The sequence below is a fragment of the Phoenix dactylifera genome, chromosome 7, assembly GCF_051530095.1.
Source record: "Phoenix dactylifera cultivar Ajwa chromosome 7, Ajwa_hap1_PhDact_Kaust_v1.1, whole genome shotgun sequence".
Classification (NCBI taxonomy): Eukaryota; Viridiplantae; Streptophyta; class Magnoliopsida; order Arecales; family Arecaceae; genus Phoenix; species Phoenix dactylifera.
In genome coordinates, this window is record NC_143196.1 from 887,663 (window position 1) to 908,655 (window position 20,993).

The 20,993-nt window shown below is 38.0% G+C and overlaps 2 protein-coding genes across 3 annotated transcripts; both read left to right on the top strand.

Annotated features, from left to right (window-relative positions):
* The first annotated feature begins 5,597 nt into the window (after positions 1-5,597).
* LOC120111142 (RNA-binding protein 1-like) lies at positions 5,598-16,372 on the top strand. 2 transcript variants are annotated; one of them, XM_089924135.1, is made up of 4 exons: positions 5,598-5,905; positions 7,942-11,750; positions 11,873-12,961; positions 15,538-16,372. In XM_089924135.1, exons 3-4 carry the CDS (start codon positions 12,686-12,688, stop codon positions 16,138-16,140), a joined length of 879 nt encoding a protein of 292 aa, XP_089780261.1. In that variant the 5' UTR covers positions 5,598-5,905; positions 7,942-11,750; positions 11,873-12,685; the 3' UTR covers positions 16,141-16,372. The 2 variants fall into 2 exon arrangements, with proteins under 2 accessions (XP_089780261.1, XP_089780262.1); XM_089924136.1 differs by having other exon boundaries at positions 5,599-5,905; positions 9,900-11,750.
* Positions 11,663-12,345, top strand: LOC149753090 (uncharacterized). Its single transcript, XM_089924097.1, has 2 exons — positions 11,663-11,750; positions 11,873-12,345. The coding sequence occupies exons 1-2, from the start codon at positions 11,663-11,665 to the stop codon at positions 12,343-12,345; spliced, it is 561 nt and encodes a 186-aa protein (XP_089780223.1).
* Positions 16,373-20,993: the final 4,621 nt, after the last annotated feature.

Here is a 20,993-nt window from a genome sequence, read left to right on the forward strand (position 1 = left end):
TGAATCTTTGCTACTATAGATCTATAACTGCCCTGTATTTGCCTCACATATATATATATATATATATATATATATATATATATATATATATATATATATATATATATATATATATATATATATATATATATATATATATATATATATTCTCGATTAAAACCTCCTAAACATTAAAGGTTTTTTTTTTCATACATACCCTCCTAAATATTGAAATTTGTATGAATACCCTTCCCAAATTGATATTTGCAAGTATATCATCATCCAATACTTGTTTTGTATACATACTCTTTTTTCTGGCATATGTACTCATGCCATCTAATACTGTTAATAAGTTAGTGGTATAAAATTGAAATTATGAAAATAGCATTAATGAGTAAACATGCAAAAGAAAATGTTTATAAAGATACACATACAAATAATAATTTTGGAGGGTAACAATACATTTTCTTATATATAAGAGGGTACATACGCAAAACAATTCTTAGATTTTTGCATAAATACCCTTCTAAATATTGGAATTTGCATGAATGCCCTCTAAATTAATATTTACGTGCATGTCCTCATAAAACACTATTTTGTATGAATACTTTTGACATAGCAATTCAACTAATGTGATTAGCCAAAATCACATTTTTTTAAATTAAAAATTAATTAAAATTATGAAAGTATCTTTTTATTCCTGAAGCAAGTAACTGGCTAACAGATTTCACTGAAAACTGATATCTCTACCTTCTTTGAAATTTTTTTTATCTCTCTTGACCCTTTCTTTCACTTCTCCGTCTGGAATCAAAACCATTCCTTCGACTCCTTTCTCCACCGTAGACAACCCTTCATTGTATCATTGTTTATATGAACATAGTTAGGTCCAGCTTTTAGCTTTATGAATTATTTTAAAAAAAAAGTATTGTGAGAGATTTATATATTTATCTTTTAGTGTACGAGAGTTGCGATGTTTATCTTTTAGAGTTGAAAAATTTCTCACGTGCAAGATGGTGGCTAATTTAAAATTATTGTGACAAGATGGGCCCCATACACTAGATCTTTTTTTTAGAAAATTAAAACTCTAAAGAAAAGTAGCTTAAGGCATACAACATAAGGGGTGGCCTTCTACAACATGGTCATGAAGGTTGTTAATAAGTCCGAAGGGTTCGAACCTTCAATGATTTTGCTTGGGGATGCTTGATGTTGTTTTCTTACCTATGAGCATAAAAGTAGTAAGGAAGCTTAATCATTTTAATTTACCTTTAAGAGATTCAAATTGTTTTCTATATTCTAATATATGCCACTATAACAATAAATATTATAAACTATATTTCAATGCAATAAGATATTGTGGTTGTTATAAATGAAGAAGAGTAAAGTAGAATAATTCCATAATTAGTAAAAGAACTTCCATAATACTTTTTGTTATCTAATTGTCAAATCAATCTTTTTTTAAGCAATATTTTTACGGAAAACATTAAGGTACAGACACTAGACAAATTCAAGTGTTTAAAATAGGTTGAAATAAAAAAAATAAAATTAATTTTTTTGCATTTAAACCCTCCTAAATATATAAAATTGCATGAATACCCTCGTAAAATATTATTTACATATATACCTTCATAAATATTTCATTTCAATACCTACCTATTAAGGGTATTTTAGTAATTTTAAATTTTAAGATACTAATTTCTTAACCATGTTAGATGGTATGGGCATATATGTAAGAAAAAAGAAAAATAAAGGGTATACATGCAAAACAAGTATTTTATAAGGGTGTACACTCAAATATTAATTTGGAGGAGTATTTATGCAAATTTCAATACTTAGGAGGATATGTACGCAAAAACTCAATATTAAATCAGCATATAGTAAGTAGTAATTATCAAGTTTGTCTTACACCGACTAATTATGTTAAATTTATAGGTCCTTATTTACCAATCTTTTAGTTTTCTGCATAAGTAACGCAAATATGGTTTATCTTACGTTGTTATGTGCCTTGGCTTACATTTTATCCAACAATTCTTCCATTAAGAAGATTAATACTGCACAATAAGGTTATGTCCTCGTTTGAAATTTGGAAGTTGTTTTTCTTGTATTTTGTAGGAGGGAGTTCCTTTTCTTCTCTTTCAAAAAGGCCTTGAATTAGTCCTGACTTTCACATATGCAGGATGTACACAAGTGATCAAATAGAGACGGCTAATTGCATCTACAAGATCAGTCACTATTTTGTGGTCTTCTCAAAACCTACATGGCAACATTCTTAGTAAAATGGATTACATGCAAGCCAGTACCCTTCTTAACCAATGTGGCATGCCCATTGCGCCTGTATTGCCTAGGAGAGGCACCATTCAAGATACCCCCACGGCATTGTTCTTGTCCTTCAAGCCAATCGCATGGATTTGTAATTCAATATATAGCTGAAAGGCCATCCCACATAGGGCTGCAAATGGGGCGGGTCGACCCGTGATCCGATCCGAATTTTAGGATCCGCGGGGCCAGGTCGGGTCCTAAATTTGGACCTGTTCTATGTTTTAGGTCGAGTTGGGTCTACCCAATCTGGACTCGGACTCGGATCCGACCCGACTCATTTTTTTTGGATCTGATTTTTTTTTTAGACCCTCGGAAGTTAGAGAGTGACAGCATCATTTGGGCCTGCTTTTTGGGTCGGGTCTGGGTTATACATGGACTCGACCTGACCTGAATGATCCGTCGGATCAAAATTAGTAGGCATGGACCCGACCCAATGTTCAACCGGATCGGATCTGGGTCCAAAATTAGGATCCGAACAAGAAACTGGGTCGGATCAGGGTCACTCAGGACCCGACTCATTTGCAGCCCTAATCCCACACATTCATAGACTGCTGGTATTTTTCATTACGTTATTTATTACCCAACCAATGCTAGCTACTCTTGACACTCTTTCCTTATTATCATAGATAATAAGAATCATTATACTAAACAAATGAAAGATTCATAGGTAGCTCTTAGCTATCAGCGTGCGTGGGCATCAAGAAGGGAACAAAAGAGAAGTCTTGCTAGTGAGATTGGGGGAAACCCAACGGATGGTGCGCTACATATTTTACACATTCCTAGGAAGACATCAAGATGCCACCCACGCATCATGCCTAGGAAAAACTAAGGGGATAACCTACCATATCTTATATCTTATCACTCTTTAATTAACTACCACCCTACTTTGATATCGCATTATGAAGGGTCGTTTCTCGTTAACCAAGGTCATATGCATGCGGTAGCTCACATGCAATGGGTTCGAAATCTTGATTACTTAAATGCTTAATGACCAAGCTATATTGAATTTTAAACAATGAAAGGCATTGCTACATGTTCTTGGGGTTGGGATTCGTGCAATAAACAACCTAGATATATGGCCAATCCATATATATAAACCTGCAAGATGGAAATGATTTGTCATGCAAGTTATTATAATATTAACCAGCAAAATGAATACCATATCGCAGGACCGTATGGATTTTCTAATTTTAATTAACGCTGGATCCAAATCTAATAAGAGCAAGTAGAAAAAAATACACAAGAGAGATTATGCGATCCAGCAAAGATGTCGACATTCTTTCGGAGGGAAAGGAATAGATTCGATTGCAGATAAGTTTACGTCAGCTAACGAGTTCATCCTGCCTTCAATCTTTACGGAATCTTCCGTTGGGCCTCTTTAATAACCTTAGTGAGGGTCTATTCCATTGGCTTACATTCCAAGTTTTGTTGGAGTTTCAAACTTAATAAAAAATTTAAATTTCAAAAAACAAATAAATCAGCCTTACTTCTTAAATTTTAGATGATTTAAATATTTTAAAATACTTATCTTCTTGTTCGGATGATTCTTTAAGAATAGTTGTGACTTTTCGAAAAAAGACTTTCGTTTCCATAGGGATGCGATGTTTACAAAACATATCGCGTACCTCGAAAATGCTGCTCGATCATCGGACATAGTCTATAAATAGGTTATGTGTCTAGTGTATCGAATCACTCAATCCATTACATTCACATTTGATTTCCTACATCTCAAGAGAGATGGAGAATACAATTCTTTTCTTTTCTTTGGTTCTTTCTCTATTTTTTCTTTTCTAATCTTTTTCGGGCATCTGAAGGTGTCGGTCGGGTCAAGCTTATTTTCTTTCGTTCTTTCTCTATTCTTTTTTCGAGCATCTCAATGTGTCGGTCGGGTCAAGCTTATCTAGCGATCATGCTCGTTAGAGGAGGATTGGACTGAGCCGGATTGTTGTATTTTGGAGGTGAGATCGTCGCAAACCTACATGTAGGAGGCGAATACGTTCTTAAGGCAGTTATATCACACATCTCTATCTTTTTGGAAGTGAGAACGTCGCAGACCTACATGTAGGAGGCGAATTACGTTCTTAAGGCAGTTATATCACACATCTCTATCTAGGTAAGCTCTTTTTAATTTTCTGATTTTATTCTAGTAAATTATTCTTTCATAATACTTTTATAAAATAAAGATACAGTAGTTTTAGGCAAAATACTTCCAATAATTTTCTCCCAAAATCTTACACACTTGGTGGAATGGTCCTTGTTTTGTGAATTAGCAACTTCATGGGTTTGCTGTCCACTTTTTCCAGCTTTGATGAACTCTACATGGGTGCTTCAAGACACCTGTTATTCAAGCTAGAATGCAGTAGAAGCATGCTTAACAAGATCTTGTGAAAATCACAAATATATCCATATATTTTTATGCTTTATATTGATAAAGAGGGTTTAATATTTGATCCGAGGTCCAAGTTAATTTATGCTGCAGCAAGCTCACACGGGAGCTTGAGTTTGTATGTTGTCTTCAACCACTGGGTATAGATGAATGAAAAATAATCACCCTCAATTCTCTTTATATTCTTTCTGTACCTCACTATTTTTATGCTCACATTTCTTCCAAGATGCTGGAGATTAACTAGATCACATTTTTAACAAGTAATTGGACCAAAAAGGTCTGATCAATGAACCTTAAATCCAAACCTTTAGCCTAAAGATAGCCTTTTGGGGTTTTTTTTAGCCCTATATAAGAGCCTGAGTTCTGCCCTGGCCAATGTGGGGATAAATACATACCCAAATAAATTTTCATATATTCTCCTCGTTTAAGCCTTATCATGCTCATCGGGTTAAAGAATCCAACTCCATTCAAATTCACAAATCCAATTACAAGAATCATGACCAACTCGTGATCAACTCAAGTAAGCCCATGCTGCAATATCCGCTAGATTATGTGGGCTATGGGCCGAGCTCAATCTGATATCATATGTTCCAAACTAGAATCATAAATCCAATTACAAAAATCATGACCAACTCGTGGTCAACTCAACTAAGCTCGTGCTGCAATATCTCCCAGATTATATGGGCTATGGGTTGAGCTCAGTCTCATATCATTTGTTCCAAACTGGAATCTCACCCGATGAGACTATGGCTTCTTAAGTTTTTTTGTCTTGTTTAAATACCTATTATCTATCCAATGCTTAGTGTCGATGTGTGATTAATTATATGGTTGCATGTAGGCTGGGCCAAGGCTAGGATCCAATCTAGATTTAGTCATGCAGCCCGGCCCATATCCATTCCAATGCAAACCCATTCTCGTGCTTCCCGTCTTGGAGAAACTCTTCGTCTCGTCCTCGGGAGTCGCTCTCCTCTATTCAGTCCTGTCTCTTCTTTTCCCTCTCCTTGTCTCCTCCGCCTCGGTCCATCGTACCCTCCTCTCCTCCTCCGTCGCCGCCGTCTCCTCTGGCCGTCGATCCGGATGACGGCCGCGATGGGCTCCGCTCCCTCCGCTGCCAGGGCTTTTCCCTCCCGGACGCTGTCAACGCTCTCGGCGATGTCAGCTTCTTGGCCGCGTCCACCGGCGAGCCCGTCCTCTTCAGAGAGGGGTCCCTTGGATCAGGACCAGGTTCAACCCTTCCTTCTCATATATGGATATAATTTTCCCTTTCCACTTTCATTTCTTTGATATTCTTCTCGTAGCAATTGGGAATTCGATCTTGAATGCTGTGTTATGGATTGATTACTCAACGACAACGTGAATTGGGAATTCAACACATGTATCTAACGTTTGAAGAAGGGCCAATGAGACAAGTTAGCATGAGTGAAGACAGAAACTTTATCATTATTCCATGAATAAGTCAGAATATTGTAATCCACATCTATGAATAACTGTTATCAAGTGAATTATTAATTATGGAGGACATTCTGGAAATAAAGTCGGTCGAAGACATGTACTCTAATGCTTTTCTCATGTGCAACTTAAGACTTAGTTTCTTTTGGTTCGTAGGAAGAACTTTTCTCACTAGAATATTTTTTCTAAGAAGTTAATGCCTAGATGCATGTTTGGTTAACTATAGGACAGTGGCACATTTTAGAATAGTTTATGTTTGGTTGAGCATCCACTTTTCTGAAACAATAATGTAAAATACTTGTTATGCTCTTAATATAGGGGGAGACCTTATCCTATTCTATCTAAAAGCTTAAGAGCATTTTTGGAAAAAAAAATTATTCTAATTTTCAGCCATTGGGAAATGGACTTTTCTATGTCTCATATGGATTTTTCTTTCTTGTGAAATATGAAAATCTTATTTCCATAGAAAATTTACTTTTTTATCTCTCTCCTTTGAAAACTCCAAGCAAATATGAGGCATTTCTTCATTTTTCTGTTGACCACACTTCCCCCCTCCTCTTTCCATGAACCAAATGAGTCCTTACTTTCCTAGAAAGAAGAAGAAAGTAAGTTGCAATTCATAATAAAAGGGCTAGATATGGCCAAAACAAGTTATGGATAATTTCCTGTCTTCATATATCAGCCATAAAGGCTGAACTATCATAAGTTGCAATTGAGCAAGTGGCTATCAACATTGTATATGTACTGTATTTATTGTGCCAGAACATAGAATATGCCAAAATCAAAGGACGACATGTTATGCTGTTGAAAGATATAATAAGCGCATTGACACACTATTTTTTTCCCCCCATAAGATACTTCTAGTATCTTTGAAGCAAGAAATACACGTGTTCTGAGCACTACATGATTTTCTCCATCTAAATTAATTTAGCATCCTAAGCCATTACCATGGTGAAGAGTAGTGCTAATTGCTGTCCAATTTATTAAACTTATTTGTCACTTTTTTTTTTATAAATGTAATCTACAATATAGCATGATCAATCATGAGTCAATATATATAAATAAAGACAACAAATTCTGTAAATTGAAATTTGGGGTATCAAACATGAAGGACTGATGTCACCCAAATGAAATAGCAAACTTTGGGTCAAGTTGACTGTGTATATGTTTGTATAATATGAATTTTTCTAATGGTTTTGTTATGTCAAGTTATTATCTGCAAGCTATTTGAAAATATCAAAAGCATATAAAAGTAAAAGAAGCTTGAAGAAAGCACATGTTACTTAAGAAATTATGTATGTTGGCGATGATAGATAGGATGTATCATTATTTGGTTCAGTTTATATTGTAAGTGTGGCACAAATCATGACACATACGAAATAAGCAGAAAAGGATTATGTTTTGGTTGGTTTTTTGATTTTTTTGTCTGTTATGAAACATTTCAGAAATACTTGCCGTGCCAACAGGCACTTCAATCTATGGCATGGACTAGGGATAAAGTAATGCAGAATTACATTGAGATTGTTTAGTATATATGCAAAGGACCAGAAATAACCCCGATCATGAGTTGAATGTGAAGGATGACTAAAAGAAAGATTTTTAATGTAAGTACTTAAAAGGGATCATAAAATCGAATCATGACCTGCACTGCTGGCTTATTTTTTTTATTTTATGAATGATAAGGTAGACTCTTTAAGTATATGCTCAAAATGATATAAGTGGGTAATTCTTTGTTGTTCTTGAACTACTTATGAATTCCTCTCCTTTATCATCTGGTTACTCTTTTTGCAACTAAATTGTGTGCTTATTAGGGAATGGCTGTGGTTGCATTTCCATGGCATTTTGGGTGCATTTGCTGGTGAGAGAACAACTTCTGAAGTCTCCAAGTGTAGTTCACCTTGTTTAGTGAGAATAGCTATTGGAAGTAGAGGAGGCACAATTTTCTTCAATCAAAAAATGGCTATGTTTTCTTTTCTTTGTTAATCTTAAAGCTGGAAAATTGCTTGAGTCTTGAAAGAGGCAAAGCCAAGATTTGTTTTAGCTGGCGTATTCTTTCTGAGTGGGTATAAGTCATACTTCTGGTTTTATAACTAATTAGCAGTAAGTATAATTTAATGAACATACGTACTGTGGATATTTGAGCTTGTATACTTGTGCTCTAATGGCATCTTTTTTCTTGTGGTGACTATAATGGAGTTGCTGGATTATTTATGTATAGATAACCTCATCTCTCGTTGTTTGGAAGTTTAACTCACCATCTCTTCCTCCATCTTCACTTACTGCCATCCTTATCAAGCCCCATATCCAATTTCGTATACGAGTTCATTGGTTACAGGTTGTTATTATAGTGGTCGGTGCAAGTCGAGGTTTTGAGTTGGGTGGTTCAGGTGGTAGGTTCGCCAAGGAATACCTGATTGCTTACCAAGAGCTTTTTTTCAATTCATTATGACTTGGTTTTTCCTGGGAAGTTCCTTCCATTGGTGAATTTCTCCTTCAAGGCTATTTTTTCAAATCGAATGAAGGCATGGCTTATGCTTAAATCCAATTGTGGTACATATGAGCATGTTGATTCTTTTTTTGGGCATTTAATCAGATTTGCTCATTTTCTCAACCAAATGTTCATTGACAGATCAATGATCATCTCATCCTCTCCAAGTCGATGAATCATGATTTGCAAGTTGGTAATCGTCTTCATTCTAGCACATAAGTTGGTTCTTGATTTGAAATATCTAATTTTCATTGTTGAGAAAATACCAGGTCATCTGTAAGCTGATGCATACTAACTTCCGTGTTTGTTGATTTTTATCTCTGTCTTTACATTGGGCAGCTACGTTGATTTAGAACTCTCTGTTCCAAAGAAGAAAAGAAGAGAGACGGGCTCTCCCCTGATTTTGAGAAGAAAGGAGAGAGCCTTCTCTCTCTTTTTTCTCTCTCATCTTTCTCTCTCTTATTTTCTCTCTCTTCTCTCTCCCCTCTTCACTTTTTTTTTCTACTTTCTCTCTCCTCTCTCCACTTTCTCTTTGTACTTTCTCTCTCCTTTCTCTCTTTAGAATGTTCAAGAAATCTGGAGTCGGATCATGTCGACTTGATCTACGAACTCGAGTTGACCCCTGAATTAGGTTTCTAAACTACTCTGGTGCCCGGGTTGCCTACTGTACAGATCACCCGACTTTGCCAAGTGTCCATAGAATCCAGTAATGATGAACTATGTTAAATAACCTTGGTCTTGATCGAGTCCATATTCTGGTTCCCGGGTCGCTTACTGTATGTTTCAAGAAAAAAATATAAGTTTTCAAAGGCTCTCAGATTGCTCGGACTGCCTCTACAAATAGGGGTCAATCGATACTTTGGAGCTAGCATCTAACTAACTGCATTCTGCCAACAAGTTAAAGCTGGTAACAAGTATGAATTATAATATCTTGTTGATTACGAAGATGGCTCTCTCATGGGTTATAGTGACTATAGCACGAATATCTATGAGCAATATTTTGATCCATGATAGAATTACATGACATGAAAAATGATTTACGAATTCATTTGCAATAAAAAACTTGGTACTATGTTTATAAAAGATGGATGATTTGCTTAATGACCTAGTTTTAATATATCGTATTATGAAATGCTTATTTTGTAATATCTATTATTTTTCTTAAATAATGCATTTATATAAAAAAACATATGCTTGATTCGGTAAATTAGCGAAAGATTTACTTATTAAATTGTGTCGCTCATATACCTCTATTTTTCTATTCTCTCTCTTGATGAATAGGGTTGATAGGAACACAAAATGACACAAGTTTGGAGTTCACGCTAGCAAGATTGGCGATCGATATAGCAGAGTAGAACTTTAGTTCTTTAATTAAATTATAAATTTGTAGTTAGTGATTTTCTGAATAGTAAGAATTATGGGTTTGATTTTTATGTTTGAATGCAGACGCTCTGAACTAATATTGGTTTTATTTAATGGATATTGAAATTAGACTTTTAGTTATTCTATTTTATTTGTGATGAATTTGAAAGCTAAATGTAATGTTGGCTTCGTATTATCGTGGGCTATACCTCTCAATAACACGACCATGTTGTATTCTGGATCTAGGACGTGACAATGCAGAACAAGATATCTACCTAAAATAGCCTATGAACACCACTTAGTTGACACCTAGGCATCCAAAGTCCCCAAATGAGAAGTTAAGCAAATTGGTAATAGTCTATACATAGAAAATTTGAAGAGACTTTAAAGTAACCCTACCATAATACAGCATGAGAAGGATCTCAGACATACTCAGCATAGTCTAATTATGGCTCAATATTTCTAATGTATTTTGTTGGATTTTAATAAAAAAGATTGGACGATCCTCAGAATAGTTAGCTTTGATGGATTCCACTCAGGATTTCCTTCAGCAAACAGTACCTTTACATCTCATGCAGCAGGGCATGGTAGGACGAGAGGGAGGCGTTTTTCATGTTTTTGGGCCCTCCCTTCATCATTCCTCCAAGCTTACCATGGAGACCCGCAATTCCACTTTTTGTCTGGAAGCAGCTGTTGACTCCAGCCAATACCCTTAAAAAGCATGGCAAGTTCGTATGGACATGCTAAGTTTTAGTGAAACAGGCTTCTCCATCCCTATTCCCACAGGGACCATCTCTCGTCCATGGTTCTGTGACGATATATCGTTATCAACTCAAATTAATTCCCCTACCCCGGAAACAACATCTACTTTTATGATTTTGATATTCTTTTTTTTAATTGGAAAATGATTTGGATGGCCACAATAGATTTAATTAGGATCCTTGCGCTGCACTGCAATCTATATAGTATTGTTGTGAAGTGACTGGTTGGACAGTTGTTCTGCCTGTCGATCAATCTATCTCGGCCATGAGACCGTGAAAATAGCAGCCTTGTTTTGGCCACTCTGACCGGCATCCAGCTTGATAGATAGCGTAAGGTAGTAGAGAAGGAAAGGGCCCAGCACTGTCCCCAGTGCCACCTCCCCATGAATAGCCCGGCCTTCCAAGTTCTTCCGGGCAGTGGGCAGGTCAAGAACCCTTTGTGGCCGCATTGCTACCTTGACTTGGGGTGCAAGGGTTTAAGCGCCTTTAAAAAAGTAGGGAGTGGGGAGGGAAGGAAACGCCAGAACAATGGGCTATTTTGTCTTTCTCGGAACACAAATCCCTACGGAATGCAGGAGGGTTGCGCTAGGAACAAAGATGTCCTCCAAAGGTGTTTCTCTGAGAGAAGCCGAGAGGGCTTAGTTCTCCAAATCTTTCAGCTTCTTAATTTGCATCAGGCCTAGTGGAGAGCAGGCTGAAAGAGGAAGACGAAGTCAATGAACAACAGCAACAGCAGCAACAGCTGGTTGGGCTTCTCTCTCTCCCCTCAAATGAACATGGAGATGTCCTCAGAGCCGCATCACCAACCAAATAATCAGAGTCATCATTAACAAGCGCAGCCCACCCATGCTGCTGTCTCCTCTGCAGTCCCATGCAGCTTCTTTCTGTCTCCACCTCAGCTTAACAGCTCGGGTCTCTGCTATGGAGTTGTCTGCTATGGAGCTGTCTCCGCCGAAGTCTGATGGGTCTCTTTGCATCATGGAAGCACTCAGCAGATCACAGCAGCAAGGTATGTCCCGACTGCTGCTTAATTTTCTTTCTTTAGATTCTTGCAGCTTCCAGACAAGCTGCTGTTTCTAAAAACATTCTGACAACCTTCTTTTTTTTCCCTTCCTGTTGAATGTGGTGAAGGAATGGTGCCATCTCCATCCCCAAAACTGGAAGATTTCTTAGGTGGTGGTCCAAACATGGGGTCCCATCATCAGTATGGGAACAACGAAAGGGGAGCAATGGCCTTAAGCTTGGACAGCATATACTACCACCAAAACTCGCAGCCTGAGGGCAATAGAAGCCATCCTCTAGACCTCCTCCAAGTGCACCGGCACCAGCAGCAGCATCCATACTTCCAGCCGCTGCAAGAAGGCTTGTGCTCTGGGCTAACAGGCCATGAGATTTTTCAGGGTTCATTGGAGGAAGAACCAATGGCCGATGATGGAATTCCAAGCTTGAGAAACTGGGTAGCCGGGCAGTATGGTACTTGCAACGATGGATTGGGTGAGGAAGGGGGCGTACGGTCTAGTCTTGTCGGTGCAATGGGGTATGGAGGCTTGCAGTCCTTAAGCTTGTCCATGAGCCCTGGCTGTCCACAGCTCCACATCAGATAATCCGAATCCAAACCGTTGCACTAAGATTGCACTGGCCAACTGATCCTAATTTTTTTTTTTTTGGTACTTAGAACTCTACTCGTATTCCAAGACCGAAACCAAAACCAACTCCCTCGGCCGTTGCACTAAGATTGCTTTGGCGCATGCGAGCTGGCCAACTGATCCTAATTTTCTTTTTTTGGTATTTTGAACTTCACTCCTATTCCAAGTCCGAAACTAAAACCAACTCCCCCGGCCCGCTTCCGCTCTATATATAGAAGCGGAAGGTCGTATCGATTCTTTCATCCATCTCTCTGGCTCTTTGTTCGTTGTTGAGTTCTTCTCTCTGGTAGGAGGTGTGATGGAGTCGTCGACGTCTTATTCTCCTTCTTCTGCTGCTTCTTCCTCATCCTCTTGGAACGAAGCGAAGCTCTTTGTGGGGGGGATTTCGGGGGAAACGACGGAGCACCGGCTGGTGGAGTACTTCTCCAAGTACGGCGAGGTGGCGTGGGCCAATGTCGTCGAGAACAAGATCACCGGTCGCAGCAGGGGCTTTGCCTTCGTCGGGTTCGTCGACTCGGCAGCCGCCGAGAGGGCTCTCGTCGAGACCAGAGAGCACGTCATCTTGGGGAGAAAGGTCAGTTATACTTTTTCTTTCTTACGCTTGGTTCTTGGTTATTATCTCACTGCAAACACGAATATACGCAACTTCAATCTTGGTTATTCAATGCAAAGAAGGAAAGGAGGATTAGTTTTTATTATTATTTTCACTGTTCTTGCTAATTATTTTATTGCAATGAGGGAAAGAAATTGGTTATAGTTGGGTTGTTATTTCTTTGCGTAGAAGAGTAAATGTTGGCTCGTGGTTATTATTTGACTCTGTAGGTTATTTTACTTACCATCTTCTTCGATACTATTTCTCTGAAAAATAGGAAAAAGATTAGTTCCTGGTTATTATATATTTCACTGCAAAACGACTAGTTCTTGTTTATTTTCCAACATTAAGTAAAGGGAAATATATTTCTTCTTGGTTATTATTTGACCTTGTAGATTGATTTTTTTTTAGAAAGAAAATTCGTAGGTTGATGTTAATTCATATTTCCTTGTTACAACACAAGCGTGTGGTTGATTACTTTCCCTTTTTCTTTTCTGGTACTTCTTGTTAGACTTATATTTGGTGTTAACTTTCTCTTTTTCCAGACTGCAAAACAGGATGATATTGTCCATCCTTTCCTATTTAATTTCAAAATCATTACAAACAATGCTGTATCTTTTTCAGTTAAGATATTTTATATTTTAGTTAATTTCAAAATCCTATAATGTTTGCAACAAAGTTAGACATGCATAATTTTATATTTTAGTATAATTAATTTCTTTGAAACCAAAAGTATGGCCGCATAATTTAAAAAGAAAATGTCCCTTTCTCCTGTGCTGCAACTTAATGAAGTTGATTACAAACTTGAAAACTAGAAATGAGTTTTGACCTTGCGTGGCTTAATTGGTCGGTTAAATTTCCTCATTTCTTTCCATGACTTACCTCGATCAGATGCATGGTAGTGTACATTTGGCCCCTTCCAAAACTTGCAGGGAGCAGCTTCATCACATACATAGCAATAACACTGCAATTAACCAAAAAACAAAAGAAGAGGTTAAAACCAGCAATGAATATCACGGTCGATAACAAAAGGAAGGTTCTTAAACAGCCTAGTTTGGGAAAAAAGAAAACCACAGAGTAAAAGACTAGTTTGGAAAGTGAAGGTGCAAACTGGATTTGCTGGTAAAACCTATGTTGATACAAGAGACCTGAGTTCAATTCCTATCCTCATTCATTAACAACTGTGATTGGAAAGTGTGTCCTGTAAAGTAGAGTTTTCAAGGAAAGCCACAAGTCGATGCCATTAGAATAACTTATAGAAACCATCTAGTGAATTTTCAGGTGGATTGGAAGAAAGCAGAGTCTTATGCTCTAAATTATCAGCACAAAAAAAAATAGAATAAATGTGTTGGGTGCTAATACTGAACCAAAGATCTCAGGTTTTTTTTTTTTTTTAATTAATTCATAAAGAAATTAGATGAGCAGTTATGATATATTATTCTGCCTGTTGCTTGTGCAAAGTGACGGAAAAAAAAGGTGAGGGAAGGTGAGAAATAGGTAGAACACAAATCCTGAGGCGCTATACATGGAACTGCAAAGAAACAAGCTGTTCATGTATAGATTGTGTTCAGCTGAATGACGAGCTCGACTGAGCTCGTTTTCTTTAGGGGGAAAAGCCAAGCAAAAAACATCATTCAATGTTTTAAGCTTAAGCTGCAAAGGAAACGAGCTGTTCACGAATATATTATGTTCAGCTGAATGACGAGCTCGTTTGATTTTTTTTTGGGGGGGGAGAAGCCAAGCAAAAACATCATTCAATGTTTTAAGCTTGCAAAAGTTAATAGAAGCTAGGGATCAGATCAATGACAATCCTATTCAAGGTCATTAGTAAACAAATAAGCCAAACTTCAATAACTGTTATGAAGATTGGCTCGAGCTTGACTGCACCATTCATATAACAAGCTGAGTCTGATCAGCTTACAACTTATTTCAAGATGCAAGAGGCACCCAATAATGCAATTTCAAGATTTTCAGGATACCAGAAGTCACCTTAAGTGAATTTTCTATTTGCCGAAAATCTTTGAGATTGCAGGGCTGGCAGCTTTCCAATTAATCCATCTTACTTTCTGTGACCCTGATTAAGCTGATTTCCACTCTGTATCATGTTCCCCACATCAACTACATCAATTCAAGGAGACGACTAAGACAAGGCCAATAACGTAAGATGAAAAAGGGGATCATGAAGGCCATTAATTATGCAATTTAAAAAATTTTGGGATACTAAAATCCAATCCAAAAATGTATTAGTGAAGTCCCCAAAACCTTTGATATTGCAATAGCGACCTCCTTCATCCCTCCTACCAAATCGGATCCCTGTTTCCTCCCTTGCTTTCAATGATGTAGAAGAAATATGAACAATGTGGCAGATGCAAAGCCCCCCCAAAGCAGAATAGACTTCTTTTGGTGCATATATGACACAAACAGTGCCAGGTTTAGATTTGTCCTTTCATAATGAGTATGATTGCAGTATGTTTTACAACAAAGTTGGGTTCTTTCTCATAGTCTTTGTCTAATTTTCTTTGTGTCTATTTATTTATTTTTGGATCATGCTTTTTCAGGTAGAAGTAAAAAAGGCCATACCCAAATACCTTGAGTACCAAAATCATCACAAGGAAGTAAATCAGATTCCTTTGAACCCGAGGAAGATTTTTGTAGGTGGTTTGCCTCCTAAGCTGACTGAGGATGAGTTTAGCAGCTTTTTTGAGCAGTTTGGTGAAATTAAATATGCTGTTCTGATGTATGATAATTTTGGCCGACTAAGAGGCTTTGGCTTCATTGAATTCCACTCAGTGGAGGCTGCGGAGAAGGTATTGCAGAACAGGTTCTATGAATTGAAAGATAAGAAAGTTGAGGTCAAGAAAGCGGTGCCTAAAATTGCGAAATACTATAACAAGGAAATCAACTCTTGTCTCAGTGAGAATATGATAATTGGTGGTGGAGGAGGATATGTTTTTGACAATGACCAAGCTGGTTTCTATCCAGTGTATGATCCTAGATATTCAGGTTTGCAGCATTATGTGTCTCCATTTTTTCCTGACTGCGCTTCTCAATATAGTGGCTTTTCCGGAGGATACATTGTTGGATGTTATGGTGGAATTGGTTATAGCTCTTTGTATGTCTGTCCGGAGTTGGTGCCAGCATGGAATTGGTATGAGGTCTAGAGCAGCAACTAATTTTTATACTTCGACTCCATGATTGCTGCAAATACAATGCAACAAATGGATTTTTTCATGTTATTGTATTTTTGTATTTTGTCAAGGAACTTCTCCTGGCAAACTAATTTCACAGTTTTTTAATTTTTTGTGGATTGTGAAATAATGTTCTGAGTTATTTACAGACAATTAGAAAAGTGGCTGCAATAATATTTACATTGGAACTTATTGAATGCATTAACAGTCGATGTATTTATGGGTTGATATGCATTTTTTTATTTAACTATGTGGCTTTTTTGTTTGGCTGGGATAACAAGGAGGGATGAATGGATATATGTTGATTTGTTATCTCTGCTATATGGTGTAGATGGCTATTGACTTGTTGGCTCTAGAACTGAATTCGACCTTTCGCCTGCACTGTGATTCATTGCGGTGTCCATTCTCGATTGAGATTGCCGAGACATCAAAGTTTCTAGACCATATTTTGATAGAATCATTAATCAGACACTTCATTTGCATCCGAAAGTTCACTTTGAAGTCATCATATACGTAATCTCACAGATTTCAAAAGAAAAAGAAACGAATGGCCGATGGGGTTTAAAAAGATCCAAAGAATGGCATGAGATACATGTACCCCTATGTTTTCCGAGTGATGCCCCTCCTCCGCTTCCTCTCCTCTCCTCCCCTTCTCCAAGTCCGATAGCCCTCCGGAACCAGGACAACAACGGCCGCTCCACCTATCCCTCTCCACCGCCTACGGCGCCGGCGACCTCGGCCCCTCCGTCCGTCCCCTCTCCACCCCCTCCTTCCCCGCCCTGCAGGAAGACGAGATCGGCTCCGTTGGCGACGATGGCGTCCCCTTCGAAGCCGTCATCCAGTTCGTGAAGCCCGCTTCTCCCAACAAGCTCGTCTCTTAGGCGTACGTTTATCCAAACAAAAAAAAAAGTTCCAATGTTTCGTCCAATTTCATGTCTAAACTTTTCTCATAGCCCTCTCTAAAAATCCAATCTTTCGTCCAATTTTGCCTCTCATTTCGTTATTTTAGTCATGGAGGTTTCATTTATAGCTTGGGATTTCAAGCAGGTGGGTCTTTTGGCCGGACGGGATGTTCTGTGCCTGCTTATCTTCTCGATGGTTGGGAGGTTCAGCCATGGACTCCCTGTTCTTGACGTCGAGACCTTGCAGACTGCAAATAGACCCTCAGTTTCCACCCAGCAATGAAAGGTGAAGGACATGGGCAGTGGGAATACCGGTAATCATCAATTTATTTGAGAGAGTTTTGATTTGATTGTACAGAAGGTGAAGGACATGAACTTTCAAACTTTGAACTCTTTTGTATTTTGGATAAAACAAAAATATTAAGATCATCAAGATAATTATACTGCTGTATCTCTTAGCCCTTGCACTGTTGCATATGAGCAGTTCATTTTATCTAGTTTCACTAGTTCCTTTGGATGTCATGTTAATTCACCTGGATGCTTGCCTTTCTAACAGCCAGTGAGGAACCTTATCTGTCTAGTAGTTTGAGTTTTGACAACTCCATGATATCTTCTGCTCCTCAAGGACCTCAGCACTACTTGGAATATCGGAATGCTTAGTAATGATGGCAGTGGTAGCATGCATGAGGAATATATAATTGTTAAAAGAAATTGTGGATCTTCTTTCTTGTTTGCTGTTGTATGCACCTAATTGTGTCAGCCTTAGAGAGAAGCTTCGTTGTCAAGACATGTTAAACAGGATTATGCAATGGGTCATCGTTGTTGTTACATCATCTTTGTAAAAGCAAATTGTCGGCGAAGTTCCTCATTTGAGATTGACTATGTAGTACTACATTTCTCCTAGAGCCATATTCATGAAGATCACTTTCATAACCAAAAACCATTAAGAAAACTTCTGAAAAGAGGAAACTATTCCTTCATGCTTTTTCGTAACTTTTCCAATGTCTTTCCTAGTGATTCCTTGCAAGTGTTGCTTGACAACCATTCATTATGCATTCTTACTGATATAATTCCATTGCCAGTTAGGACTTGTCGTCAGGACATATTCCACCAACTGCATTCATGTTGATAGCTATGTGAAGTGCCGGTATCTTGCTGATTGCATGGCAAGAGAATTAAACCCCAAATGTACGGATACGTTATGTTGGTCATGGTGACTTGTAAATTTTTAGTACCCTAAAAGACCAATAAGCCTTCTTTTCTAAGGAGCTATTAGTTTATTGTAAATGGTTTTCCAATTGATGGTAAAAATATAGAGAAAGGGGAGAGTTTACATGTGGTCTTTATTGATTTAGAGAAATCTTATGATAAAGTGTTAGAAAAGGTGATTTTGTAGGCTTTAAGAAGAATGACTGCATGGACGGTATATTGAAATATTCAAGGATATTTATGCTGGGACATTAGCAAGTGTTAGGAGTTGTTGTTGTAAGTGTTTTCCGGTTACAATAGGCTTGCAAGCCCCTACCTATTTGTATTCATTATGGATGAACTTATATGTAATATTCAGGAAAATGTACCACGGTGTTTGTTGTTTGCAGACGATATGGTGTTGTTTGATGGAAAGAAATCTTTGTTAAATACTAAATTGGAATTATGGAGGAAAAGTTGGGTGGATAAAGGCTTAAAAATTTGTAAAACAAAGAGAGAGTATATCGAATGCAAATTTAATGAGAATGGAAATGAAGACTTCTAACTTTGCAACTTTTACTTGCTGAACTGGAAGAAGTAGATAAACATTTTAGCCTTTAACTGTGTCATCTCATATATGATGTGGTGTTCTCTCTTCAACTTTTAATCTCATGTATGGCTCTTTTACCAGCCCTTGCACATGTATTTTGTGCCTTCATTTTTTAGAAGGCATTTGAGCAACCTGCTGCATTTTTTTAACTTTACTTCTAGTATGCCACAAGCTCTGCTCGCATCAGCATGCAAATTTCATGGTTTCAAATGCCAATTGAACTTGATCGATGTGAGGAAATCCAACTATTTGAAATGGATTAAAAAATCAAGTTACATTATTAAAAGTTGAACTTCGTTCTGATATTTCTTAGTTCCAAGCAAGCAGGCTTTAATGCTGTTTAATTAGAGTTGCACATGATTAAGCTTGGCTGATTGCACATCTCATCAGATGAATGCCACAAACCTTTAGCCAATGCACTAAAACATGGTCATCAATCACATGAACATATTTTTGGTATGAATATATTGTACTTTCCGCAGGCATTTTCTTTTTCTAATACACATCGTAGAAATGGTGGGAATCAACTAATATTTTGTTATTCTGAGGTTTCATGTTTGATATCTCATATACTTTCTCCATAATTAATTATTCTGAGGTAGATAATGTCACGCCCCGGACCCGGATCCGTGACACGGCCGTGCTATTGCCGACTACCGCCCATAATAGCACGCAGCCTCATACCTGGGTAACAGGGTAGTCAAACCAACCGAATCTTTTCATGTGAAAGCATTCTTAGTACAACCTGCTGGTCAGTACCCAAATACAGAGCTTCTATGTAGTTTATGTACATAATAGTATACTTGCTTTACCCCAAAAGAAAGAAGCCCTGATACCAAATTAACGTGTCTCTGGCAGCTATCAGTGGTAAGGATCTGAAAGAAAAAGTAAATGAACGGATATGAGCTACACGGCTCAGTAAGTAATCATACATAATCTTACCGGATCGAACATAACGGTAACCATATTTATGCAGGGTTTGAGAAGATGACATGCATATTTATCTAATCATCATCATGGCATAATATGTATGCAATTTAAAGGAGATAGCTGTTATAGCAAAATACAACATTGCATAAGGATATATTCAAAAAACCCGTTGTAAAACAATGTATGCTTTGGCCATGCACGTTCATAGATGTCACGGCCCGCCTGCGCAGGGCACGTGACTATCGGGCCCACATGAGGGGGAAACACGGGGCTCCCCTGCCAGATGTTGGCCGGTTCCGGGGCTTCACGCAAGCGTCCTTCACCCCTCACCGATTATGCTTCTCCCCAAAAACACATCTGCAGGATTTGGAAGCACCCGCCTCATATACCCAGGCTCTGAAATGAGCCTCATGATCATGCTTCAAATATCATTTTCATAAAGTATGCATATGAAACCGTGCCCCCGGCATGCCGTGGTCGTGCTCTCAAATGCTACTGCGAAGTCATTCTTGGCCATTGGCGGGACCGGCTCAGTTATTAGGCGGCCACTGGCGGGGCTGGCTCAGTCATTCTCGGCCACTGGCAAGGCCGGCTCAGTTACATTGGGTCAGTAGCTCTTAAGAGTTCATAAATAATGCTCCGTATAGGTAGTACCTCATAGATGCTACGGCGAATTCATTATCGGTCACTGGCGGGGCCTGCTCAGTTATTAGTCGGCCACTGGCGGGGCTGGCTCAGTCATTATCGGCCACTGGCAAGGCCGGCTCAGTTGCATTCGGCCCGTAGCAATAGGAGTTCTTAGGTACCCCCTTACAAGCAATATGCAGCTAGAGCAAATCATTATCATTCTTTACACTCATGCTAAGAAAAATCATAACATGGAACTCCATTCATTTTGCATGTATCACAAGAGCTATGAAAACATAATATGTGCACAACTATGAATTATGTGACTGACATGTACCACTCATGTTCATATTTCATAACTCATATCTTAGCATGTAATGTAATCCCAGTATTTTGTAGGCATAACGGAATATAAAGAATATATCATCATATCTTGTGTAACTAGAGCATGTCAGATACACATATCGTTCTTAGCCTACAGTACATGCATAACATGTTAAATTTCATGTATGATCCATAAAGATTAGGGCAGGCTACTTACATACACGATTCACAACAAGATTAAAACA